The sequence below is a fragment of the Pipra filicauda genome, unplaced genomic scaffold, assembly GCF_003945595.2.
Source record: "Pipra filicauda isolate LSUMZ 115617 unplaced genomic scaffold, ASM394559v2 scaffold92_size2517590_pilon, whole genome shotgun sequence".
NCBI classification, from domain to species: Eukaryota; Metazoa; Chordata; class Aves; order Passeriformes; family Pipridae; genus Pipra; species Pipra filicauda.
The window spans coordinates 1,478,263-1,505,193 of NW_024105120.1; the positions used below are offsets into that span (position 1 = coordinate 1,478,263).

The following is a 26,931-nucleotide window of genomic DNA, read 5'->3' on the forward strand; positions in this document are numbered from 1 at the left end:
CAGCATATGGACCTACATAAGCTCACTAAAAGCAAGTATGTCCACAGAATATGCCTCTCCTGCAGCTTTTCTGCATGCAGTTGACATATTTTTTTGATAGGGCGTGTTTTCTCTCATTATTATGAACAGCATCAGGACTCCCTATTACTTACATAGTAGCTGTAACTCAGGTGATTTCAGTGGAGACAGAGCATATAACCATGGTAACAAGCCCAGGGCTGCCTGTTACTTTTATCGACCCTATTTTCTGTATAGACGTAAGAGGCAATGAACCTGTTACCAGCATTTACTCATCCCCCTCATCTTCACATCTCAACACCTCATAATCTTTAATGCACTTGCCCTCACTCTCTCTGAAGCACTTTTGATAGTTTTATCTCAGAGGTGTAAACTCGAGGAGCAGGAGGCACACAGACCGATCCGGTCTGTCTCTATCTCTCTTTACCATTTGTAAGGTAGAGACAAAAATCACTTCAGAAACGGGTAGCAGATCAGGAAATCAAACCCAGTTCCCTGTCTATCCCCAAACCAGGGTTGTCCCCAGGTTCCGTGTGCACGTCCCATGGCACAAGGGGCAGCCTGTGCCCCAGCCCATGGCCAGGCACAAGGACAGCTCTGAGCGTTTCTGCCTCTTGGAGGCAGAAGGGAACAGGCTTCTCACCACATCTCCATCCCAGGCAATGCCATTACCACCTGTTAATTCCCACAGGCAAAGGGGATGGCTGTCAAAAGGAAGCTGCCGTCACACAGCACTGGTATGTTCTTCTTCCTTTAGCATCTCCTCTCTTACTTCTTTGTCTTTTCTGTCAAAATTCTTTAAAATTCCACAGGAAAAGTAAATAACCAGTCCCAGTGCATTCCATCTCATAATATAAGCTGTAAATAACATATTCCCATTCATGCATATTCTCTTACTTGAACTTTATGCTGAAGGGCTTTATGTGCTTAAGCACTGTAAACGTAGATCTTAAGACAGACTGTGCATAGTAAATAATTCTGTGCTGCCTACCTGGGCTGAGGAATCATTATACCCCCTGAGAGCAATTCAGTACTTATATATAATGATCTCATTACCAGGCAGCTATTCCAACTTTATCTAGACCTTATTATTTCTTGAAGCAAAAAAAGCATAGAAAGAGGGTTCAAAACACCACCATCAAAATCAAATTCCATATTGAGGGACTTTGCTGCAGGCCAGCATAATTAGGAAAAGAAAAAGGATTATCCTTCACCTAACTAAGTGGCCTTATCTGCCTTCACTGTCTCAATCCATACCTAAGGTTGACACAAGCTGCTTCCTAAATGTGGTATCCAGGTGATATGGTGAAGTTTCCTTCAGAGTTGTGCAAATGCAGCGTTGCTCCTTCAGAAGACACTGTGCCAATATTTTCCTTCCATTTCCATGCACTTACTTCTCATCTCCTTCCTCTTCTGTCCTCAGAGCTTCACTCTGAGTACTTGTATGTATAAATTCAAACTCTCATCACTGATTCCACACAGGCAACTGAACTGGGCTGAGGGAGACATGCTGAAAATATTCAGAGGACATGTATTTCTCTCCTGTACCCAAAAAGTCTTTTTCTACACACCAAGATCACGGTCTTTATTCTATTTAATTGTTAAACCAACAGCATTACTTTGGATTTTGCTCAAGTAAGCAAAAATACCTGATATCCCCAGAGGATCCTCAGCATTCAGCCTCATCAGGGTATTTACATTTGCAATCTCCCACCTTAGCCAGGTCTCTTTACCTTAATAATTATATTAATGTGTCACTGACATGCTTTCCAAAAGGTTCCCACATGAAATCAGGCTTTATCTTCCTTTTGCTCTTCTTTCTTGTTCTGTAAGCCTACAATAAGGATTACAACAGCAAGAACACCTCGTGGTATGAGACAGATTCATTCCAGTGTTGCAAATAGTAATGAGAATAGGGCAGGGGACTCATCGTGCCTCCTCATGACAGTCTCGAGATTGGAATTGCACAGCCTTCCTCAGAGCCAGCCATGGCAGCATCCGTCATTCCCCGCCAGCAACACGTACTGGTTGGCAGAGAGGAAAACACTTGTGTTGTGCTCCCAGTAAAAAAAAGAAATACAACTGGCAGCTGGTTACAAATCCCAAAATATTACTTTCTTACCTAATACATTAAGCCAAACCCATTTATTTAAAGAAAATCTCAGAGAAAAAGAATGCCCCTCTTTACATGCACTGTGGCAACAGCTCACTGAGCCCCAGACAGATGTTCTTTTGCTGTAAGGAAAGCATAGATTTCCATTCAAGTAGTTAATGACATATATGAAGTGCTACGCATGAGTATATTTCGCTCGTCATGGTGGATTCTTGGCTTGTTCATTGAGTTTCTTTTAGAAGTTCAATCAGAAAATAGCAAGTGTCCTGGATTGATTTTGGTTTCCCCCATCTTCAGTTTCTAAGCTCTTCACTTTTTCTTGCTGTCCTGGTAAGCCTCAGTACCAGGCTTGGTTACAGTCTGAGCTGGGTGGAAACGGTCACCACAAGTAAATGAGGAAAACTTACAGTTTATTTACACATCTGTGGGAAAAAAAAAAAAAAGGAAAAAAGTGAAAAAGTAGAGTAAATCAACTGGCTCTTATAAAAAAATTGACAAAATTAAGGAAGAAATGGTAAAATGGCAGCCAGAAGAAAATTACACATAGAAATCATAACCTGACAACTGCAGCAACTGCAAATACATTCTTCTGCCCTCAGCTTAGAGAAGCAGGACCTCCTGTCATAGTCTCTCTGCTTACATTCAACTAACCAAGTAATCCACCAAACCAAAAGCATCATTTTCATTATGACAGTTGGACCTTTAAGGCAGAGCTGAAAGTCCTATATATGATTCAGGGAATCCCAGAAAATTTGATCACCAAATCTCCTCACTCTACCCAAATGCTGTAAATTGTATGGTATCTTTGTGAAGGCACGCGAGGAGCTGCCTCCACCGTCATTCACCAGCATCAACCAGTGGCACAGGGCTGCTGATCAGCTCCACAGTGATGTGGAAAAAGCACAGTAACAGCACCAAAGGGGAGGCAGAGACCAGGGCTGTTGGAAAGGTATTCCTAATTCAGCAGGCTAATGTCATGTACAGCCATCATCCTAATGGCTGGTAATGTAGACTGGAATTAGACTGACAGTGGTTACAGTCTGTGTGCTAGTACTGAGCAAGCCAGATTTGCATTTTAAGCTCCACTGTACACTCATATCATTGTATTGCTTTGCTTGTTTGTGGTTCATTACTTGTTCCTACAGCAATGCCTTGGTTATTTCCCTGGGAAATAAGAGTGGGTTGTCAGTCTATACGACCAGGTTTCTCTTCGTTTCCATTAGGTGCTAATGCAGTAACAGAATGCAGTAATCACAGCTTTCCCTTGATGACTGTTCTCCAGCTTCACACAGAAACAGGCTGGCTGACTGCCTACAAATCTTACAAACAGTACTCACATTACAGTAAGCTCACAAGTAGTCATAAATACTCTGATCAGAGTACTTATTGCAGCTGCAATATATTCTACACAAATTGGTAAAAACTCAGGTAACTCTTGTCTGTTGTTATCCGTTAGGTTTCACTCCTTCTGACTAAAGTCTCATATTGCAGATGGGATTATTGCGATATATCATGTGATACATCAGGCAAAATACTAAATGCAACCTCCAGTAAATGGTGTCACCAGAAGAATCTAGTGCAAGGTATTATTATAATGTGTCTTGTTCACTATAATGCACAATTCATTTTATTCACTCGTGCAATTTTTCTTTCAGACATAGATTATTTTCATCTAAGTTCCAAGGCTGGAAGAGGGAAATTGTTTTCATCTTTCATTAGAGATATAGCAATACAGTTTGTAGCTTCCCATTCCTTCTATAACTTACTTGCTACAGGTACTGGACATCATTGGCTAGGAATGCTAATGAAGATGCAGTGGCAGAACCTGGCACCTGGAGCATGTGTACAGTGTTGCTGCAGGGCTTATCCTCCAGCAGTGAAGTGCATACTAAAGCCTGCTCTGCACAGTTTCATTAGAGGAGTTATGGCTAGCAGAATTAATTCTACATTATACCCACCTGTGCTGCAATCACACCTTTGCCTGCTGCACAAATATACTTTTCAAACGTGCCTATTTACAGGCAATAAATGTGACTCTAGCAAGGCAATGCAGATTGCCTCATCCCAACCCTTGGCCAGCCTAAAGAGACTGCACAGCCCGTCCCTTCTTGGGAGACGATATTGGTTTCAGAACAAGAAAGCTTTGCTAAGGGCAAAGGTCTTTCCTTTACAGAGTACACATTTATCTTTCTCTTATTTTCTAATCTTACTATCTATATCTGCTTTATCTGTTAAACCCAAACTCAGCTGTATTCCAGCTTCACTAAAACCATCCAGCAGTGTATCTTTAGCAATCAGAAGCTCCCTTCCTAATTCTACTCCTTTGGGTAATGCACTCCAAACTGCCCTTTATAAACTCTTTTCTTCAGCAGCTTTTGCTGCTCTTCTGGATCCCTTTTTGCTATAGGCAGTCTTCTTTGATTCTGTCACCTAAAAGCATTTTTCTGAGTGCCTGCATTCATTAACCAAGGGAAAGAAGTTGTGCATGCAACAATGGAACCTTCGTAAGTGAACTCCTATGTTTCTTTGATAGAACAGACTTCTTACAAACTTAAGATCTCATGCAGCAAATCTATATACTCTCCACCAACTACTTATTTAACATTAGTTAAGGCAGCAGTCTGGTGATCCTTGTGAAATCAGTGTAGCACTGTAAATAACATGCACAATAGCACTTCCCATTAATGTCGCACTTTGATTTTCCTCTAGGTATCAACCACATGTCCATGTAGAACCATCACAAGGCAAAACTATCTCTACTGCATTCAGCTGCCTCCATCAACATTCACTTTTGCTGCATTTCAGAAGTATTTGCTCTGACATTGATATTTGGACTCCTCAGCCTAAATAAATCACTGGGATCATACTACAGAAGAGAATACTCCTCTACTTCTTCCCCTTTCTCATACTTGTTTTTCCTACTCCTCACACATGTTTACAGAGGGTTTTATCCTACAGTCCTACTATTCATGTAGGCTCTTCCAGTACTAAGCTGATGCCTGATTGTTTTGTCAAGTTTTCTAACTTGTTTTCCCCAGAAAATATGTGTCCAAAACCTCAGCATTTTTAACTAGAATATTTGAAAACAACACAAGTCAGTGGAAAAGTTATGATTCTTCTGTCTTGACTATTCCTTTCACCCATTGCAACGGCGATATGTGACTTTAGCGGTAGACTGTCAGTCTGTGTCAGGGTAGAATATTTATCCTTAAACAAAAAGCAGTCTTCTCTTTAGGTTTTGAGAGCCCAAAGCCAAGGAATACAGAAAAGTCTGGGCATTTCTGCTGTTTCTAAAATGAAATTCTAAAATGAAATTTCTTCTAAAATGAAAAGACAATCAACATCAGGAACATTAGCGGTGGCAGAACACAAGATTGTTAAGCAGTGTATGAAAAGAAAACTACTCATCTGAATTGAGTTTTCAACTAGGGACCTAAGAGATCAAATTTAATCATCCACCTAAAATGATCACGCAAGTCAATGTTCCCTATTTCCCTTCAAAAGGGCAAAAGACTGATTCTCCTCCTTGCCACTCAGACTCCCAAGCTATGCTCTGTTCCACCAGCACGAGGCAAAACTCTTCTGAGAGCGGGTAAGAGTGCTCCCAAATACCAGCCTCGCCTTTAGAATCATGGAATCATATTACTGATTGGATTGGAAGGGACCAAAAAACCTCATCATTCCAATCTCCCTGCAACAGGCAGGGACACGTGTGTCCACTAGACCAGGTTGCTCAAAGCCCCATCCAGCCTGGTCTTGAACACTTTCAGGGATGGGACATCCACAGCTTCTCTGGGCACATGGTTTTTCTGGGTAGTAGAGCTGTGGTGACACGTACGAAAGGAAACTGGGATGGGAGAACAGTACAGCCCAAGGCAAAGCCTACATATTCCAGTACATTATTTCGTATTAAGCAGGAACGAAGGCTGCAAGCCTGATGTGAGCTGCTGTTCCCAGGATGGTTATGACAGTGGGGCACACAGCCTGGAGAAACAGTTGAGTGGCCTTAACTCTGCTTTTCAGATGACATTCCACTCTCTTCTGGGGGCAAAAACCTTGAGGAAAGGACAGAAGACTGGTCTTGGGGCTCATATGTCCAGTCTTAGCACAGAGAAGTTCCTGGCCATTTTGTTCTTGCCTCTGTTTTCACAAGTGGATATCACAAAAATAAGACATGACATGAACGTCAAGAGAAGAAATTAAGTGTAAAAGGAACAACTCTCAGGCTTCAAGCTTCCTTCTCATTATTTCAGTCTAAGTCCCTGTAAGCCCCCTCTTCCTATCCCAGCTGGCTTTTAATTGCCTTATCTAGGGAGTCCCATCACTGTTCCCGTTCCTTTCCCTCCGCAGGAAGGAATCACAGCACCTTCTCTATATCATACCATCAAACGTTTCTGAACATTTCTCGAGGCAGGAGAAACTCTGCAGACTGAGCAGCTGACACAGACAAAGGGCATCCATAAATGACAAGAGCATTGTCCGAGACTGAGGAGAGGTGGATCTGAGGTAAAACACGAAGAAACAGCCGGAAAGTAGAAAAGAATAGGAATTACTCTTTCTACAAAAGACTATCCAGCTGTACTTTTGATGGTATTTTAACTGGAATGCACATGAAGGGAAAATGGTCAAAATACCCATTGCTTCAGCTGTAAGGTGGTTTCCATCCCAGTCAATGCAAACCTTTAGAGGAAAAAACACAGGTGTCATTACAGGTTTGTGTAAGAAATGTACATGTGTGAAAGCTTACCTCACTTTGTCAGTTTATAAAGACATAAAGCAGCTGGGAGGGAGAATGGGGAGACACTCGATACAACAGCTTTAGATGCATGTCTTATTAGGTGTTTAATTTCCACTCCAAGCTCAAACCTGAGTCTGCCCATGAGCTAATCCATTTCCCACATCACTGTCTGCAAAATCAGGCCCTACAACAATATAAAAGCCAAGGAATGGACAGGAGAGGATATGAAAAACAGTTTCCACAGAGGACAAAATGCCTCCGGTTGATAGAGCTGAGAATGCACTGCAGTCTCTGGAGACAAATTCTCTCATACCACCTCTCTTACTGTGTCACAGAAACATTGTTTGCCTGGTTTTAGGTTTAAGATGAAGGCAAGAAAAGAAATACTTCAGTGAAACTCTGTGCCATTCATGGAAGGAGTTTGCTATAACTGCCATGTTAATTTTTGTATTACAAGGGAAGCCAGCAAAGTATGTTGGGAATATTGGAAATAACACAAAGGGAACAGAGCATTTACAGTGTAAATAATTATGTTGTTTCTTGTGCATATCTCTGTGCCACAGCTGTATGCTTTAGCTTTGCCTGAGGACATCCTATGAGCCTGTACCCAGAGGTGCAAGTCTTGGTTCTGTACAGCTCAGGGAGCTGGATCCTTGGGATTATGGAGATGTCAAGCAAATACACACAAACATTTAAGAAGAGAGAACAGAACACTGGACAGACTGAAAGATAGAGTCCCTAGGAACTAGGAAATTTATTGACATCTCTCTGACCTTAGACACTCTGAAGTTGCAATATTTAAACCAACAGAAATCTTCCCTTCCCCTCCAGATGATACACTCAAGTGTGGCATTTATATTTGCCACAAGTCTAGGATGAAGTGGAGTTGAGTTCATGTTCAGCTGAAAAACCCAGACGGAATTAAAAAAACAACCAAGAAGTTTTCTATCTTCCTGAATCCAGTTCACTGTGCAGCTGCAAAAAGCAGCTCTGCCACACAGCAGAAAATGCAAAACAGAAGCAGGGATTTCATCTGCTGATGCTGGTCCCAAACCGTGGTCTGAGCAGCCTCAGTCATAACTTGCTGGACTCAGACTCCCAGAATGAGCTTGCCCACTGCTAGCAGAAAAAAAAGAAAAAAAAAGCCTCTAATAATTACTTAATAATTTCTATTAAATTACTTGTAAAATTCCTGCCATTAAATATATTCAAATTTTGAAGAGCTTGTATTTGAAGACTTTTCAAGGGGACTTTTTACAAGGGCATATAGTGAGAGGACAAGGAGGGAATGGTTTTAAAACAAAGAAGACAGGTTTAGACTGGCATCCCAGTTGTCCATCAATATGAATTAAATGGTAACTGCCTTTGCAACATACTCCCTCTTCAATTTCATCAACAGGAAGTCACAGAACCAGCTTGAAGAATCCCAAATTGCCTCCTGAACTGTAGCTCCAAAAATATAACCAATGCTTTTAGAAAGGCTGTTTTCAAGCAAATCATGTATTATATTGTCTTTAGCACCATTCCCCTGCAAGATGAAAAGGAGGAGTTGTTGCTAATGGCTTTTCACCTATTTTTTCATTACTGTTGCCAAGAAGAATGTGCTAAAAGTAATACCTGTGATAAGAACAGGATGAAGTGTGGGTGGGTGGCAGGCATGTCTGTTTTCCTTCACCTTCATGAATATCAGTAATTCTTTCCATATCACATTATTATCAAGAGAGCATATAATGTCACCACATGGCTGAAAAGAAGTTCTGTTTCTCTTCCCACAAGTTTTTTTATATCCAAATTCCTACCCGATAGCTATTGCTGATGACAAAAAAGGGCAAAATCAAGTTTCAATTTCCCCTTTAACTATTTTCCCACAAATAAACAGATCTCTGCAAAAGTGTTTTTCTGCATTTGGCCACTCTTTCTCTGTGGAGCAGCATAAATACATTTTTGACAGAGGTAATCCTTATTTTTTGGCAAAGAATAGCGCCCTATACTGGCACTGTTTTACATCTTTTTCAGAGGCATGGGATTCCATGTATCCTCAGCAAATTTGCTAATGACACCAAGCTGTTTGGTGTTGTCAACACACTGGACAGATGGGATGCCATCCAGAGGGACCTGGACACACTTGAGAGGTGAGTCAGTGCAAACTTCGTGAAGTTTGACAAGGCCAAGTGCAAGGTCCTGCACTGGGCTGGGGCAATCCCAAGCACAAGGACAGGATGGGCAGAGAATTAGCCCTGGAGAGAAGAACTTAAGGATGCTGGTGGATGAGAAGCTCAACGCGACCCAGGAATGTGCTCTTGCAGCCTGGAAAGCCAGTTGTGTCCTGGGCTGCATAAAAAGCAGTGTGACCAGCAAGTGAAGGGAGGTGATTCTACCCCTCTACTCTGCTCTTGTGAAAGCCCACCTGGACTACTGTGTCCAGCTCTGGGGCCCCCAACATAATAAGGATGTGGGCCATGAAGATGACCAGAGCACTGGAGCACCTCTCCTATGAAAACAGGCTGAAGGTTGAAGTTGCTCAGCCTGGAGCAGAGAAGGCTTCAGGGAGATCTAGTAACACCTTCCAGTATCTAAAGGGGCTACAAGAGAGCTGAAGAGGGACTTTCTACAAGGGCATTCAGTGACAGGACAAGCGGGGGGATGGCTTTAAAATGAAAGAGGGCAGGTTTAGATTAGATGTTATAAGAAATTCTTTACTGGGTGGTGGAGAACAGTTTGCCCAGAGAAGTTGTGCATGCCCCATCTCTTAAAGTGTTTTAGGCCAGGTTGAATCGGTCTTTGCGTGGTGGTATCCCTTCCCATGGCAGGGGTGTTGGAATGAGATGGTATTTAGAATCATAGAATCATAGAATCGATTGGGTTGGAAAAGACCTCCGAGATCATCGAGTCCAACCCTTGGTCCAAATCCAGTCCATTTACTAGATCATGGCACTCAGTGCCACGTCCAATCTGCGTTTAAAAATCTCCAGGGATGGTGAATCCACCACCTCTCTGGGCAGCCCATTCCAATGCCTGATCACTCTCTCTGTAAAGAATTTTCTCCTGATATCCAACTTAAATCTCCCCTGGCGGAGCTTAAGCCCGTGCCCCCTTGTCCTATTGCTGAGTGCCTGAGAGAAGAGACCAACCCCCACCTGGCTAGAACTTCCCTTCAGGTAGTTCTAGACGGTGATGAGGTCACCTCTGAGCCTCCTCTTCTCCAGGCTAACAACCCCAGCTCCTCGCCTCCCCATAGACTTATGCTCCAGTCCCTTCACCAGCCTCGTTGCTCTTCTCTGGAACCCGCACTCCAGCACCCCAATATCCTTCCTGAACTGAGGGGCCCAGAACTGAACACAATACTCAAGGTGTGGCCTCACCAACGCAGAGTACAGGGGAAGGATCACTTCCCTGCTCCTGCTGGCCACGCTATTTTTGATACAGGACAAGATCCCATTGGCCTTCTTGGCCACCTGGGCACACTGTTGGCTCATGTTGAGCTTCCTGTCAATTAGTACCCCCATGGTCCCTTCCAACCCAAACTATTCTATGATTCAGTGCCTCATACTAGCAACCCTGCATTTCCCTGCAACCGTCACATGGATATCTCGGTGAGTGCACACTAAAAGCTTTGCTTGCCCGTTTCTTTCAAAGAATCATAAACGGTGGGAATACGCTAGATACGAAAAAGAAAAGAAGTAGAACATGGGAAAGAAAAGGGCCTTCTCTACTGAAAATGAAACCTTACATTTCAGGGAACAATACAGCATGTACTCTGCAGGATGCATTATGAAGCCCTTATTTGCGTGTGGGATTTATGATCAAGTTCCCTCACAAGGATCCCTGAGCATTAAACAATTTGAGTTACAGAAATCCTCGCATAATGCCCTTTTCAAAAGCCTTTGCTGCCATCTCATGGCACGTTTGGAGAAAGCCGGCACAGCTCTGGCTTTGCGAAATGCCACAGCCTCATCAGGCGTTCACAGCCCCTTTTTAACACACTGACAGCCCCAATGTCCTTCAGAAGCAGAGCCAGGAACACCACACAGTTGCTGCACGGTGATTAAATACCTCCATTCTTGCTCGTTAAATATGTTAAGATTGTGGGGAGTACGACTAAACCTAGGGGCCTTAAATGAGCAAGTAAATGTTCAAATAAAGAAAAAGAAGGTGTCAAGAACACAAGATGATGTTGTGTTCACAACTATTTTCTTTCCATTTACAAACTCTGAAATGAATGACCTAATCAAACAGAGAAAAAAAAATGCCATCATATAAACACAACATAAATAAGAAACAACTACGTTTAAACTATTAAACACTTTGAAAATCAAAATAAAAATCATTAATGGAAGAAAGGTACTCAAAAATCAGCTGTCAAATTGTATCTAGGATAGACATGAGTATGATATACTGTCTTTCCCTTGACTGTCTGCTCCTATGGTGTTCATTAGTGTGTAATTAAGATGTTTCTGTAAGGTTCTCACATGGCATCTCCTAAGGATCTCAGAGCATTTTTTGGACCTTGTGCTATTTTTGGACAGCAGGCACCCTGACACAGCACAACAGAGAACCCAGATTTCCATTCACATTTCCACATTTTACAGTCAATATTTCAGCCCAGAAGTTATGACTGAATTGCTGGTGAATTAAGAGGATTTCTCTTTTATATATACATATATCTATATCTATATATATATATCTTGTATATACACCTCACTGAAATCTCAGCCCTCACAAACAGTTCTGCAACAGAAGCTGGTTTTGAACAAATATTCATGGGGACTCACACCCCAATGTGGCACAGAATCTGATATCTGCTGCCCATCTGCCATATGGCACTGACCACAGCTTCAGCAGCTGCATGTCCCCTAGTAAAATCCTACTCATCCTTTTCCCAGGTAAAAGGTTTCTGTTACTGGAAAACATTTAAAAAAAAAAATTCCCATAGAAAAAATATATCTGTAGGGATTCTCCACTCCAATTGCTTTTCTTGAAGCTTGGACTTGCTCTTCTACCCGTTCCTTCAAAACCCACTGTATTCTGATAAAGGACATCAGTGTCTGCAAACTCTTTCATCAAAGAGGCATTAACTATTTAATTTTACAGTTGTGGCTTTTTTCCACAAGGAATACAGAGAATTCATTAGTAATCACACATTAGAGTGCATCCACCTACATGTTCCTCTCCTGTGGCGACTGTGTAATCGCACCATCATTTCTTATCAAAGAAACTTTTCCCTTTACCTTCTACACAATAATTGCTGTGTGCCCTTTATCTCTCAGGAAAAGAGGGAAACACTAAAAACACACTTGTGTCAGGGGTTGCTCTGGTTTCCTTTAAACAGCAAGACACAGGGCATGTGCAGAGAGAAATTCTATTGTAATTCTGAAACCACGGCAAGTAAAACTCCTAGGAAAAAAAAAAATATTCCAGTCGGCAAGTGACAACCACGCGCTACATGGCGGGGGAGAAGTTGGACCTTCAAGCTGTCGCTGTTCTCTCTCTATATACATCGCTCCTTCTCTCGCTTTTTTAATTCCTGCTTGGCATTTTGTTATTAGTCCCCACACAGTAAACAACGGGCTGCAAATTCTGGCAAAATGAACTGCTGAAAGGATTATTCATCCCTCTGCGAGAGTGCTCTGAGAGAGGAGAGCTACATGTTCTGCATTCTGTGACTAAGATACAGTCCCATGTGTTTTCCCTGTTCAATCAAGTGTGCGAAGAACTGTCACAATAGTCCTTGATGCCAAGGAAATAAAATTTAGGGTAGAGTGGGAAACCTGAGTTGCATTTTAATGGCGTTGCGTTTGCACCTGTTTTTCTCTACTCTTTGTTTATTTTATTCTTTTTTAATCTTTATTGACAATTCATTAAAGCTTCATCATCCCTCTCAACAGCAAAAGAAAAACGAGTTGTTATTGTACCTGTCTAGATAATTGTTACTGAATTGTTGTCAAATTCTTAGAAGTGGCTATATATCTTTCATGTCAGACCACTGGGACTGATACAAAAACATTTCCAAGCTTCTGCAGGGTTTGGTGGTTTGTTTTTTTTTTCCCCCCTCGCCTTTAGAAGACGACGTAAAAAGAACAAATAAGTCAAAATGATAAATTATGACAGAAAAAAAATGAGCATTTGAATTGCTTGATAATAGAGAAAGAATGGGGCTTGAGGGAAGATTAGAGCAGTGTCAAGCGAGAACAGAACTGAAAGTTATTTAAAAGTGATAGAAACCCTCTAGGATCTGCAACCCCACCATTGTTTCTGGTTGGAAATTCAGTTTTCAGAAGTTCCAATTAACCTTAATTGAATTCTACCTTAGCATTGCCTAGAATTTTAATTGACTGTGAAGGTGATAATAAATCTCTGTTCAAAATACAGCTTGGTCATTAGCAATCACTTGAAGGGCCCAACAAAGTGTCCCAGAGAAGGGCCTGCTTCTCCTGCATGCAAGGCTGCCTCTAGACCATAAGACATTCACTTCCCAGCAGAAAAAGCCAGTCCTGCAGGTAGTCATGTTCTCCAGGCTGATAGCTATGAGTAACAACCAATGACTCCTACCACCAATATATTTGTGTATGTTCTGTTGACAACATCCCTAAAGACTGTTTATTCTTCTCTTACATTTGGGTTTAATGCTGGGTGTTTAGCTTCTGCTTTAAACACATTGACTTCCTTGCTTCTCTGGTGCTGGCCTCCACTGCTTTCATGCTTGTCTCTCACTTTGCTTGTTCCCTTTTAGGTCAGGATACCTTCAATCTGACATTCAGCTCTTCTGGAGATCTGGTGTTTGCAACAATCTGTGAGGTCACTGCACTCATGGTTTTGAACTGCAATGGCTTTCATGTGCCTAATTCCTTGTCAAAACCTGCCCAAACTGGGATTTAGACAGGAATGACTGACTAAAATTTGTGAATTAGGATGATTTGGCTGACTCCATGAAATTACTAGTAGAGGAAGCTGGGCAGCTGAGTGACAGAGCTAGAAAACATGTTAGAGGGAAATCAAGCTTGCAAGCAGCTGTACCAATCAAAAAGGTCAGTAAAGAAAAGAAACAAGATTGGGATAATATTAAGAAGTTTTAATAGACCAAGACACAAAGGAAAATCAGGCATTAGAGCTAAAACCTTCTTCAAAATCAAAAGGGGGCAAAGAGGAGACAGAAGGAAGCTAAGTGACTCCAGTTATCTCACCTAGAGAGAATCTGGCCCATCACCCAGCTAGGACTTAGGCAGAGCTCAGAGAGAGGTGGAAATGAAATGCCAACAGCGTGGAGAAAGACAGTTTACAGAGCAAAGTACAAAGCATTTTAAGAATGAGCCCAAAGCTGAGCTCATTCACGGTGTATATGTGGTACAGAGGCACCAAAACTCCCTAAAGCAAAGTACATCCTGGGAAAATAAGAACTGCTGCACCAACCAGTGAGCAAGAGACAGTAATAATTCTCAAGTCCTCTGTGTTATCACCTCACAGTGGAGGATTTTCCCTTTAAGAATTGGGACTTTGTAAACTGTTAGCAATGATACCTCCTCAAGTCTCACAAATGATGGCACTGTCACTGTACTAGACAATGGAGGCAACATTTATTTATTATTTATTAACTATTTATTTTTTATTTATTAAAATATAAGTTTCCTACAAATAGGAGATTCAAGACAAGGATTGATTTGTCCTGTGCCACCTCTCAGGTAAGTAATCAAGCTGAAATCAGACCCAAGACATCTCAGACAGCAGCACATGTCAGCCAGGATCCACACCTCTTCCCAGACAATAAGTAGATGCTCTGTAGTAGATAATGAACCTCAAAAATCCACATTGAGCCTTAATTTTCCCTTTCCTAAAAGAGGAAGGAAGACTCAATATGGCCACACAGTGGAAAGGTCTCTCTTCAAAAGATTGATGGTTGGGGGCAAATATTTAATATCCTATATCCAAGGTGGCACTATAAAACAGGCCATTACAGTGAAAGCTCTGGAAATGATCAAATGAGTTACAGACAAGTAGAGGATGCTCCAGAGTGAGAGTTTGGAAAGTGGCTGTCAGTAGAAGTGGAGGGTGACGCTCATGACAAGTTGTTTGATGTTACATTGAGCTCTTGGACCCAGAGCATCAGCAGTTTCCCTATATACTGATTTTATGGTTTTCCACTTGTCTAAAGCTCAAGTGCTTTGCAAAAGACACTGTTTTCCCTCTTGCCCTTGTCAAGAATGCAGGATGGTGTTGCAAGCAGAGACCTCTGCCTGGGTATCCTCCACTCCAGCCATCTCCATCCCTCTTCACCCTCAGGAAGCTGCCACTTAAGTCAGCCACAGGCAAAGAAGACAGGCACCAACAGGCCGGGCGTGTTGCTGCAGCGTGCCAAGAAACAGGAAAGCCCAGCAATCAGTTTGCACAGCCAGGGAAGGGACAACAGGAAAAGCCAGCCATCCCAATGCTCACCTCCTCCACCAGTATAGGAGTGCCACCATGATGGGTCAGGGGACTAGACATCACACAAGCGGTGGCAGGAGGGAGGGCAGCAGTAAAACAGTGCAGCCTGCGACAGTTAAGTGGTTTTCCCGACTTTAAAGCTCTGCAAAGGCAGCCTAGGAGGGAAAAGCAATTTTCCAGTTGTTTTACTTTGTGCTGCATAAAAGGGTGCCAAGGATGTTCTCAAGCCTCTTTCAAACCTGCCAGTTTCTCCCCAGAGATTCAATGTATTTTTTACCTACCTTATTTTTCTTAGAAGGAAAAAGGGGCAGAGGAAAAGGATTTCAGCTATTCCTACTGAAAACTGAGTGGTATATACACAGCCTCTATCAGGTGTTTTGTATGTTTTTCTCACCCCTTCCCTAAATCCCAGGGACAAGAACAAGAGCTGTCTCTGCACACTTTGGCTGCTCCTTTGAGAGATGAGACAATTCTCTTGGGAAATACAGCAAAGAGCAGACTTCATACCCCCGGTGTTTCTGATTTTACAAAGACAGAAGGACATCTGCTAGTTTTTCTCATGTATCACAAAGGATACATGAAGCAGGGACTTGTCCTCTCCTCCTGTTTCTTTTAAGAGTCTCTCAGACCTCAAAGCTATTTGTGTGCAGGACAAGCCAAGGCACAGATGGGCAGTCTAACCCACCATGCATTAAAGAACATCATGGAGGTACAGGCCCATTGGATGAGTGATCGGGGCAAAAGCCCTGACAAGAGATCTGGGGTGTCCTGGGCTTTGGACGAGCATGGGAGGGAAGGGCACAGGGCCAAAAACACCAGGCAGCGCCATTTTCTCTCCCCATTCCACGGCCCTGCTGGCATCCAGAATCCTCTTTCTCCAGGCAGCATTGCCTTGTCAAATATCCAGAGCCAAGCCAAGACAGCCCTCAAATATTACTATATGACTCCATTTTATATGGCATCTTCCATAAAGCAGGTTCCATTTTTCTGGCAATTCACTCATGAGCTACTGAGCAATAGGAAGATTTTCCCCTTGGATGGTAACACCCATCATTTTGATGGTAACAGCCATACAGACACACAGGTATATCAATTGCATCTGCATAGCACCCAAGTTCAGACCTTTTAATAAAGGTTTTGTTGTTGTTTTGCCGAGCATACCAAGGATGTCTCTTTTAAACTACATCTAGCTTGTTTGGTATCATGGATGGCCTATTTCTCCAGCAGTAAAATATCCACTCTGTCATGAGGTTCCGAGTTGAAATCAATCCAGAAACACAATGTTAGTGCAATAATGCCGCACTTTGCCAGGATAAATCATTGCTTACCTCACCGCAAGAGCGGCTCACGCTGCATCCAGTCACCTATTTGGAACACATTACTCCCTATAATCAACAGCACAGCTCCCTTCCCTTCCTACATGGGAAGGTGCATGATCTCACTCCCCCCTTTTTAGCATCCCTGGATATCTGATGCTTAACTACAAGGGTTGAATAATGGAGGCAATACGTCTTCAGCGAGGAAAAATGACAGTCAGAATAAGAAGACTAAACCAATTCATCACTTAATGCAAAGCATTATTTTGCTGCAACCAGAGCATCGCGCCAGGATTGATTACACACAAGATGACACCTCCCTATGGACTGTCTGCTATATTATTATAAGTAAATACCCATTCATTTTGGAGCCTGTATTACTGCGGAGAATAGATTATATCTCAGGTACACAGTAAATATCCCATTGAGTACAATGTCCCTTCCTCGCTAGCAAATGAGTTTTGTCCCACATAACACAGTTTTGTAAACAAGATAAGGGAATAGAGAAACGCCAAGAGATGGAGAGATTTGCAAAAAAAAGCTCAACTGATAACTATTTCCATGAAGGACATGCTAAAAATTCAGTGACTTGGTGTTGGAGAGGAGTCGAAGCAGGAGAGGCAGTTGCAGAAAGCTTGTCCTTGTTTCTGAAAGGGAGAAAGCCCTAAAAGGTTTCCCAAGTCCTCCAGATGTCCCTGAGACAAAAGCAAACCCTTCTGGTTTCAAAGAGCTAGTGGTTCATGATGACCAGCTCTAATCAGGCACGCTGCAGCATTCAGAAAACTCAAATCACAGCAGTTTAAAAGGCTGCACTGCAAGGATAAAATCCTGGCAGAAATCTGGCTTCTCTTTATCTCCTTCCCACCCTCTGCTTGCTGATTAGATATCTCAGGGTGCTGCTGGAGCACTCTCTGCCCAGACAACCCTGCTCCCCGAACAGCCTCCCAGACAAGATGCGATGCTCAAATATTGGGGTTATGACTCAGCAAGAACAAGAGCTGGTTAAAGGAACACTGTGACAAATCTGTGTTATTTACTGACAATTTCTTTTACTTTCCCCAGGGGTTTTAAGCACTCTGCACCCAGAAGACATTATTTTATAACAACTGCAAGAGCATTGCCATTACCTCTGCTCTCTGTCCCTGTGTTTGGGGCCACTCCTGCACCTCCCAGCTTCAGCAGTTCCCTGCTCATGTACTTTTGCTGCAAAAGAAATACCCTTTTTCCTCACCCATGGCTTCAAGTGCTTTGCAAGGACGGAGGCTTATTTGTGCAATGCTCTGCCAGCCTCACACAGCTGGTGACAGCCCCTGAAAATTCAGTGACTAGGGGGAAAAGGTAATGAAAACAGCTTTTATCAGTCTTCCATACATGAAGGAAGGGGTGACACCCATGCTGGGCCATCCTTACACACAGATGTAGGCTGGGAGCAAATGTCACTTCCACGATTTGCAAGGGGACCGGAAGACTGGAAGTATTGCATCCAGCTATGGGGGTTGCATCTCGTCACCTTCCAGGTCACCTGCTGCCTGGAGCTTGGTGGGCAAGGGGGAGACTCCTCTGAAAAAATTAAAGCTTCTCACTTCACAGGCACTTATTATGCCTTGAAGGGACTGGGGAGCTCAATGCTTCCTCACATTTTGGCTACCAAAGCCCAGTGGAGCCTGTGGGTGGGCTTTAAAAGTACAAAGAAATGGCTGAAAAGCCACAACAGAAGTGCTATTTGTCACTTGGTACCTCTCTCCTCTGCTCTTCCCTGCAATTGTATGACATCTCCTGACTTCTAAAAGGCCTCAGAATGCTGGTGCCAGAGGTGGGAGAATACTGACATTGAAAAGCTGCAATAAATCATAGAATCATAGAGTGGTGTGGGTTGGAAGGGACCTTAAAGATCATCTAGTTTCAACTCCACAGTCTGGGCACCAACACCTTTCGCTATACCAGGTTGCTCAGAGATTCATTCAACCTGGCCTTAGAGACTTCCAGGGATGGGGCATCCACAACTCCTCTGGGTAACATGTTCTAGCACCTCAGCACCTTCACAGTAAAGAATTATTTCCTAATATCAAATCTAAACCTACTCTCAGTTTGAAGCCATTTCCCCCTGTCCTGTCACTCCATGCTCTTGTAAAAAGTCTTTCTCCATCTTCCCTGTAGGCTCCCTTCAGGCAATGGAAGGCCACAATTAGGTCACCCCAGAGGTCATCTCTTTTTCAGGCTAAACAATCCCAATTCTCTCAGCCTTTCCTCATAGGAAAGGTGCTCCATCCCTCCAATCAGCTTGGTCACCTGTGGTGTCATCTGCAAATCTGCTGAGGGTGCCCTCGATCCCTTCACCTACATCATTAATGAAGATATTCAATAACACTGGTCCCCATACGGACCTGTGAGGGACACCACTTGTCACTGATGTCTTTTGGGACTCTGAGCCATTGACCAGAGCCCTCTGGATGCAACCATCCAACCACTTTCTTATCCATCTAACAGTCCACCTATCAAAATCATCTCTCTCCAATTCAGAGAGAAGGGAGGTTTTGGGGGACTGTCTCAAAGGCTTTAGAGAAGTCCAGATAAATGGCATCTGTAACCCTTCCCTTGTCCACTGATATAGTCACTCCATCACAGAAGGCCACCACGTTGGTCAATAAATAAAATATATTTGTCACAAATGGTCAAGCTATGTGGTTTTTCCCTCCTTTTTCTTTTCATTGACAGGATTGCCAGATCTACAGAAGAAACATATGAAAAAAACAGTTAGATCTATAGAAGCCAGCTAGAAAGATCTTTGCCCAGATCTAGCATTTTGCATTTCCCCAATGCTCACATCTTTCATCCCTCCTTCTCCAAATTGAGTATGTAAAAACCTCCAAGAGGCTTTTTATTTGGAATATGTCAAAAAGAGAAAAATCCTGGACCTACACCCTCTACAAAACAAATAAGAATTACCCCATTTCACAGATAAGGAGGCTGAAAAAGCTTTTTCAGATTGGAGCCAGATAGAACTGAAGAACTGTGAAAAATCAAGGAAATCATCTGGATGTGCAGCTGAAGCCTCTGCTTTGCTGTCCTTCCCCAGGGAGGCCTCACCCATGTGGGAGAACAGCTCTGAAAAGCAACAGTAGTGTTTAGTAATGTTGGCAGCAGAACATAAAGTGGAAACAAAAGCAGTATTTTAATTCCCATCTCCATCCTCTCCTTTTTTACATTTTCCTTCACTTCACCAGCAGGGAAAATCTTCCCCATGCAGGCACAGAAAAAGTGAAGATAATCAGGTAATTTTCCATCTCCGATCAAAACGGCAACTTCCCCTTTGATTATAAATTCCAAATAAAATGAATATTGTTCCATTTCCTTTGAATGTGTTACAAAAAAGCTATTTCAGTTGTGTTTGCTGCCTTCCTCCCTACCTATTATTTTCACCCCAGGCCTTTCCAGACATCTTTCATAAAAGCATTAACTGATATTTATTCGACACGGAACTGCTCTTTCCATTTCTCTTTCAGTTTAACAGAACCCTACAGACCACGCTGAGGAGGATTTTGAGCAATCACACTGTTTCACATACCCTCAGTCTCTTTTTCTCTGTGCAAGAGAACACTGTTATGGAAAGATGAGGCATAAAACCCAGTGCTGGTAGCACCCTTCAGCTCCCCCTTCACACAGGGCACATCATTCCAGCCCACAGATGGTATCAGGGGCTCTGCTGTGCACTTACCTAAATTTAGGACGGAAGTAGAGGCAAGTTCAGAGGTTGTACAGCTCATTGCACTACTGTGTAGTCACCCCCCATAGCTCTTTCATGCTAATAAAAGCGGAATAGGAAAATTGTGCTAAATAGCTGATATGAGAACAGAGATAAATTGTAGTAAAACACAACGTAAAGTGCTTTGTGTCCCTATATGTGCTTCAGAAAAAAAAGCCACGGTTTGCATTAGATACAGGATTTTGCTTGTGTCCTAGTAAAAAAAATATAAAAGCCAACACACCCCCTTTGCTGGTGTTATACTGAGGGTTTGGGCCATCTGTCCCCTCTCCCAGTTGGACGGGGCTTTGAGCAACCTGGTCTAGTGGAAGGTGGAATGTATTGAAACTAGATGATCTTTAAGGTCCCTTCCAAGCCAAACCATGCTGTGATTGAGTGATAACTCCCCCATGGGGGAAGTGTAGCTGTTAAAGAAATCAAGTACACCAGGCATACCCATGGACGTAATCCAAGGCCAAAAGTCCCATCCAAGGCCTTACTGAATGGGTAGGACTGCTTGGTAGATTTGCATTGGGGTGGAAGTGTTGACTATTTCCAAACTTTACAGAACTCAGATGCCAGGAGATCAAAGGGAGCTCGATGAGACCTGCTTCCCACCCTCTTCCCACGTAAATTAGCCAAATCACAGGAAAATAGTGAGCGACACACCACAAATAATCTCTGCTCTGCCCCCAGGACTGATGGGGGCAGAAACAGTCCACAGTCAGGCACAGAGGGATGCAATGCCCTGGGGAAGACCGGACAAGACCTATCCAAGTAGCCCACTTGCCCCTCTCATGAACATCTCACCCCTGTGGCACCTGCACCCACTGCACAACAGAGTGAGGGCACCTGGGTTTTTACCTTATTTTTCCATGCAGAAATCAGTGTAATGGATGAAGCTGTGTGTGCCATCTCTTAGGGGTGAAAAGAAAAAAAAAACGCCATGCAGATCTGGCATGGCAGTGTGTTTGTATGCTCCACTACCTGCCAAACCCAAAGGAAGCAATATTCCCAGTGTAGCAAAGCCCAGCTGTCAATGATCTCTTCCGAGATAAAATCTTTAAGGAAGCAAATTCTGTAATTTCAAGGACACCTGTGATGCTCAACTCGCACCAGAATGTAAATAAAAAGCAGTAAAAGCCAGATTTGCCTTGTTATCCACGCTGCCTAAAGCACTATTTATTATTGCCATAACTAGCTGTCTGAAGCGTCCTTTGAATTGATTAAAAACCTGGAGGAAAAGGAGAAAGAAGAATGGCATGATGCTACACATGAAATATTTCTTGTTTCCAGCTAAGACAACACAAACACCGAAGTTAACATAGCCAGCAAAAACTGCCCATTGCACACACTCTAATTTCTTTGTAGTCTATTCATCCTGTAAGATTAATTAAGTTAAAAGGGTTAATTAAAACTCTATGCAACCCAGAGAGAAAGATTTAATTTTTTTAAGAAACTCCAGAAACTAGAAAAAAAAATTTCCTTCATGTCAATCAGTAGACTTATTTACTATTGTTTTCGGTCTGTGCCCCAAGAGAAAGAAGATAAAAGCACAGTCAATCCAACACCTGCACCTTGCAGAGGCAAGGACAGACGAAGGCGAGATGGCCACCAGCCCCCTGGGCCTTCCTTGGAAAGGGCTCTTGAGGACCTCATGTCCCCAGGCAGCACTGAATGCCTCTTGCAAACTTTAGAGGGAAGCCTTCTTATTTTGGGCATAATAGAAAATATGATTTTCGGTGCCTTACACATCATCTCCAAATTGATTTCTTCCCCCTCACAGCCCCCCACCCCCAGTTTAATCGTCTGTTCTGTCAACTTACAAAATTCTCTGTACAGACAGTGACATCTAGTGAAGGAAAGCTGAATTTGTGTGGATACAGGGCTGAGCCTGCGAGAGCAGAGATGGGGACTGGAAAACCCTGTAAGGAAGATTGCCAAGGGTCACTCCCAAACAAGGCTGAATTATTGCCCAGCAGAAACTCGTTTATTCACCTAGCAACAAAAATCGAGGGCTCACACGGCACTTGCCTGGGATTAAAAAAATAAAAATTGGAAGCAAGGCTGAGTTCACAGGGTATTTCTGAGTGCCAGAAGGGCTGCCAAGGACCAGCGGGAGCCCACCAACATGTGGAAGGAGGCAATGGTATATCCTGTCCTTACGATTATACCTGCAACAAGTACCTCTGCAGCTGCTGATGTGCCAAAGCCCCAGCCTTCCCACCAATTTCCAGCGTAAGCCCAGGATCCCCAAACTTTGTCTCCAAGCAACCTGACAGCTGGACAGTAGCTGAAAAGCACATAAAATAGAAACTGCAGCAAATGTTATTTGAAAAAACAAATAGCTGTGGGGCCCCAGCACCCCCCAGCTAAGGCAGTGTCACCTCTCCCTGCAAGTGGCCTCAAGAGGGCATTGCCACACCATCAGACTGAGGACATGCAGCACACAGCACTGATGCTGCAGACAATGAATAAATGATATTGCAAATAAAAGGTGCCATCACCTTTTATCAGCATCTCATATTTGATTATCACAAATACGTAGCTCTGGTTTTTTTAATCAAAAACAAGCTGCTGAGGAGTTTACCATCTATCTTAGTGGAAGGCACTGAAGGACTTGGACACAATGTGCTGGAAAAGACACAGTGCTTATTAATCAAGGTGTTCTGGGTGGCACTGGGTTCCACACCGTGAGCAGTCACGTGTGAACTGTTCGCCTGCCTTATACACTGTGCTATTACTTTTGTTGTTGTTGTTACTGTTTATCTTATTTCATTGCTTTATCTAATAAACTGTTCTTATCATAACCTGTGATCTTTACCTTTTTGTGACTCTAATTCTTCTCTCTATCCTGCCACAGGGGGAGCAGGAAGGGAGTGAGTGAGAGGTGCATGGTCTGGGGTGTTTCAGTAGGAACACTGAACTGGGGAATCCCATTCCTAAACAAAACAGCCATCTTGGCGCCCAATGAGGAGCATGAAGGGTTAAGATAACAACAGCTCTGACCAGAATGGGCTGGAAACAAATTGGATCTAAGCATTTGTTGTATTAAGTACAGAGCCACTGGTGAAAATGTTGCTTGGTCTGCTCAAGTTGTTGTGGTACCAAACCCTGCATATACTCTCATATATGCACTATGGTCCCCTCATAATGGTTTTTTTCAGAGCAGGGAGAGGGATCAGCATTGCTTGGTTGATGTACTGTGGGATATCAGTTGACATGACAAAATCAAGGCAATAAGGGTCACTTGGGATGTGTATTCAGTGTTACTCACCTGCCCTTACCTCAGGTGCTACCTCCAAGAATTCATTAATAATTGTACCCAGTCTGTGGGGAGAACAGGGGACGGTCATTTTCCCCACCCTTTTTCTACCCCGGGTGTTTTACAACAGCTTTTGAGAATTTTGAATTCCCTTTGGATACTAAGGAAAGCAGGCTTTTGTTGTTATGTCTGCTAGGTCTCCTCAGTGCAACCCACACAATGTTTACAGTTACGAAAGAGATTTTTAGGAAAGTCATTCAAAGATCTGCCTCGCGGGTGCATAGTCATGAGTGGTATGAAATGTAGAAGAAAGTGGGCCAGCTTTTGGAGGATTTCTCTCCTCCAATGTTTTGAAAGTTCACCTCTGAATAACTGCAGGACCCTGATAAAGTGGCACAATATCTGAAAGAAAAATGCAGTGGCAGTTCCAGAGAGGCATGAAGTTATGCAATGTGCTGGGCTCTGGCTACTATTTATCAGACACTAATCGATCCTAGACAGCCCTCTCAGGGAAAGGAGGAGGAAAGCAGACCGACAGGTACCACAGCCACTCAAGGTGCCACTGAATGAGAGGAACACCCCAGTTTTTCTGCCAGTAGCAGTCGTCTCATAGAAAAGAAAAAAAATCCAAGACCAAATCAATTCACTCAGTGAGGGATCAAGAAGAAGCAGGGATCCCAAGAGCTGACTATACTGGAAGCTGAAGTGAGCCTGACTGTGAATGCATGGCAAGAACACTCCATTGTGACTGATCCAGAGGCCCTGTGCAGCCTTGGCACAGATTACCTCAGTAGACAATATTTCAAGGACCCAAAAGGGCACCCTTGAGCTTTTGGGATGGCTGCTGTGGAGACAGAGAAAAGTAGACAGCTCAATACCTTGCCTGGTCTCTCAGAGGACCCTTCTGCTCTGGGACTGCTGGGGGTGGAAGAACAACAGGTACCATAACAGCACACAGTCCACAACACGGCACCAACCAGGACTCTGTGACCCCCATCCACGAGGATTCATGAACTGGAGAGCCAGGGAGTGGTCAGTAAGATTCACTCACCCTTTAACAGCCCTATGTAGCCAGTGCTTAAGTTGCTTAAGTCCAATGGAGAGTGGAGACTGACAGTGGACTATCGTGGCCTGAATGAAGTCACACCCCCACCGATGTCACTGTGCTGGACAGATGAACTTCAGTACAAAGTGGAGTCCAAGGCAGCCCAGTGCAGTCACCACTGACATTGCCAATGTGTTCTTCTCCATTCCTTTAGCAGCAGGTTGCAGGCCACAGTTTGCTTTCACCTGGTTCCAGGTGTGCAGGACATCTGGAACCGACTGTCCCACAGGTGGAAACACAGCCCCATCATTTGCCATGGACTGATCCAGGCTGCTCTGGAAAAGGGTGAAACTCCAGGACACTTGCAGTACCTTGATGACATCATCATATGGGAGAACATGGCAGAGGAAGTTATTGAGAAAGGGGAGAAAATAATCCACATCCTTCTGAAGGCTACTTTTGTCATAAAGCAAAGTAAGGTCAAGGGACCTGACAGGAAATTCAGTTTTTAGGAATAAAATGGCAAGATAGACATCAACAGATTCCAATGGATGTGGTCAGCAAAGGAGCAATGTCCCCACCAACCAGCAAAAAGGAAATACAGGCTTTCCTAGGTGCTGTGGGGTTTTGGAGGAGGATATTCTAAATTACAGTCAGATTGTAAGCCCTCTGTGTCATGTGACCCAGAACAAGAACGATTTTAAGTGGAGTCCTGAACAACAACAGCTTTTGAACAAATTAAACAAGAGATTGTTCGTGCAGTAGCCCTTGGGCCAGTTAGGACAGGACAAGATGTAAAAAATGCTCTACACTGCAGCCAGAGAGAATGGTCCCTCCTGGAGTCTCCAGCAAAAAGCACCAGGAGAGACTCAAGGACAATCCCTGGGGTTCTGGAGTCAGGAATACAAAGGATCTGAGGTCTCTTACACCCCAACTGAAAAGGAGATCCTGGCAGTTTAGGAATGGGTTCAAAGATGCTTCAAAAGTGATTGGCACCAAAGCAGAGCTCCTCCTGGCACCCCGACTTCCAATGCTGGGCTGGATGATCAGAGGGAAACTCCCTTCCACACATCATGCCACTGATGCTACATGGAGTAAGTGGGTTGTGCTCAAATAGGAAACCCCAACTGCCCAGAGACCTTGAAAGTCATCATGAACTGGCGTGAGGGCAAAAATTTCAGGCTATCATCATCAGAGAAGGAGAAGGTGACATGTGCTGAGGAGGTCTCACCGTAAAATCAACTACCTGAAAATGAAAGGTGATACGGTCTCTTCACTCACGGTTCCTGCTGTATTTTAGGGATACATTGAAAGGGAAAGCAGCTCTACGGAGTCCTATGTGGCGAGTCGCAGAAGCCACCGAGGGACATGAGGGACAAAGTGGATCAAGTCAGTCAGGCTGCAGAGCTGAAAGCCATCCAGATGGCTTTGGATATCGCTAAAAGAGAGAAATGGCCAACACTCTACTTCTACACTGACTTGTGGATGGTAGCAAATGCTCTGTGGGCGAGGCTGGACCGATGGAAAAAGCCTGACTGGCAGTGCAGAGGAAAACCCGTCTGGGCTGCTGAATTGTGGCGAGGCATCACTGCCTGGGTTACTCTGTACCACCTCATGCCATGTGAAGGCAGTATGAAGGAGGGTGGAGATTTTTCTGTGGTGTATGGAGTACACGGTCAGGTGGCATGGCATTCTGGTGGTGAGCAACTGTGTGTAAATCACTTGCCCATCTTGTACACTCTGGCTTTATTACTGTTGTTGCTACTAATCGTTTTCCTATTTCACTGCTGTTTCTAGTAAACTGTTATTATCTCAACCCGTGATCTTTACCTTTTTGTGCCTCCAATTCTCCTCTCCATCCCACCACAGAGGGAGCGGGGGGAAGGTGAGCGAGTAGTGTGTGGTCTGGGCTGTTTCAGTGGGAACACTGAACTGGGGAATACCATTCCTAAACCACAACATCTCAGAACCTAGAAATGGAGTTGATCTTCATACTGACTCTCAGCCATTTAAATGGCAGCACAGGTTGTAAGGTTTACTTCAACAGGAGACAGTCCATCACAACTGAGAGTGGTACAACTATGCTGTTCCATGAGCACAATCAAATGGTAATTTCCTACTTTTACAAGAAAAGTCAATATAGCAATTGCAGAAAGTTTGGGAACAATGTGAACTTGGCTACCACCAGCAGCCAGACAGGTTTTCAGTCTGTTATGGTGAGTGAGTTTTCCTTCTTGCACATGTCTGCACTGTGCTAAGAATAAGGGCTGCCAGGA

General features: G+C 43.5%; 1 protein-coding gene across 1 annotated transcript in view; it reads right to left on the reverse strand.

Annotated features, from left to right (window-relative positions):
* Window positions 1-938: 938 nt before the first annotated feature.
* Window positions 939-26,931, reverse strand: part of LOC113992452 — a 42,134-nt gene continuing 16,141 nt past the window's right edge. The window contains exon 7 of the mRNA XM_039391271.1: window positions 939-2,553. Coding sequence (XP_039247205.1) covers window positions 2,535-2,553 — 19 coding nt within the window. The 3' untranslated portion in view covers window positions 939-2,534. The remainder of the gene's footprint in view (window positions 2,554-26,931) is intronic.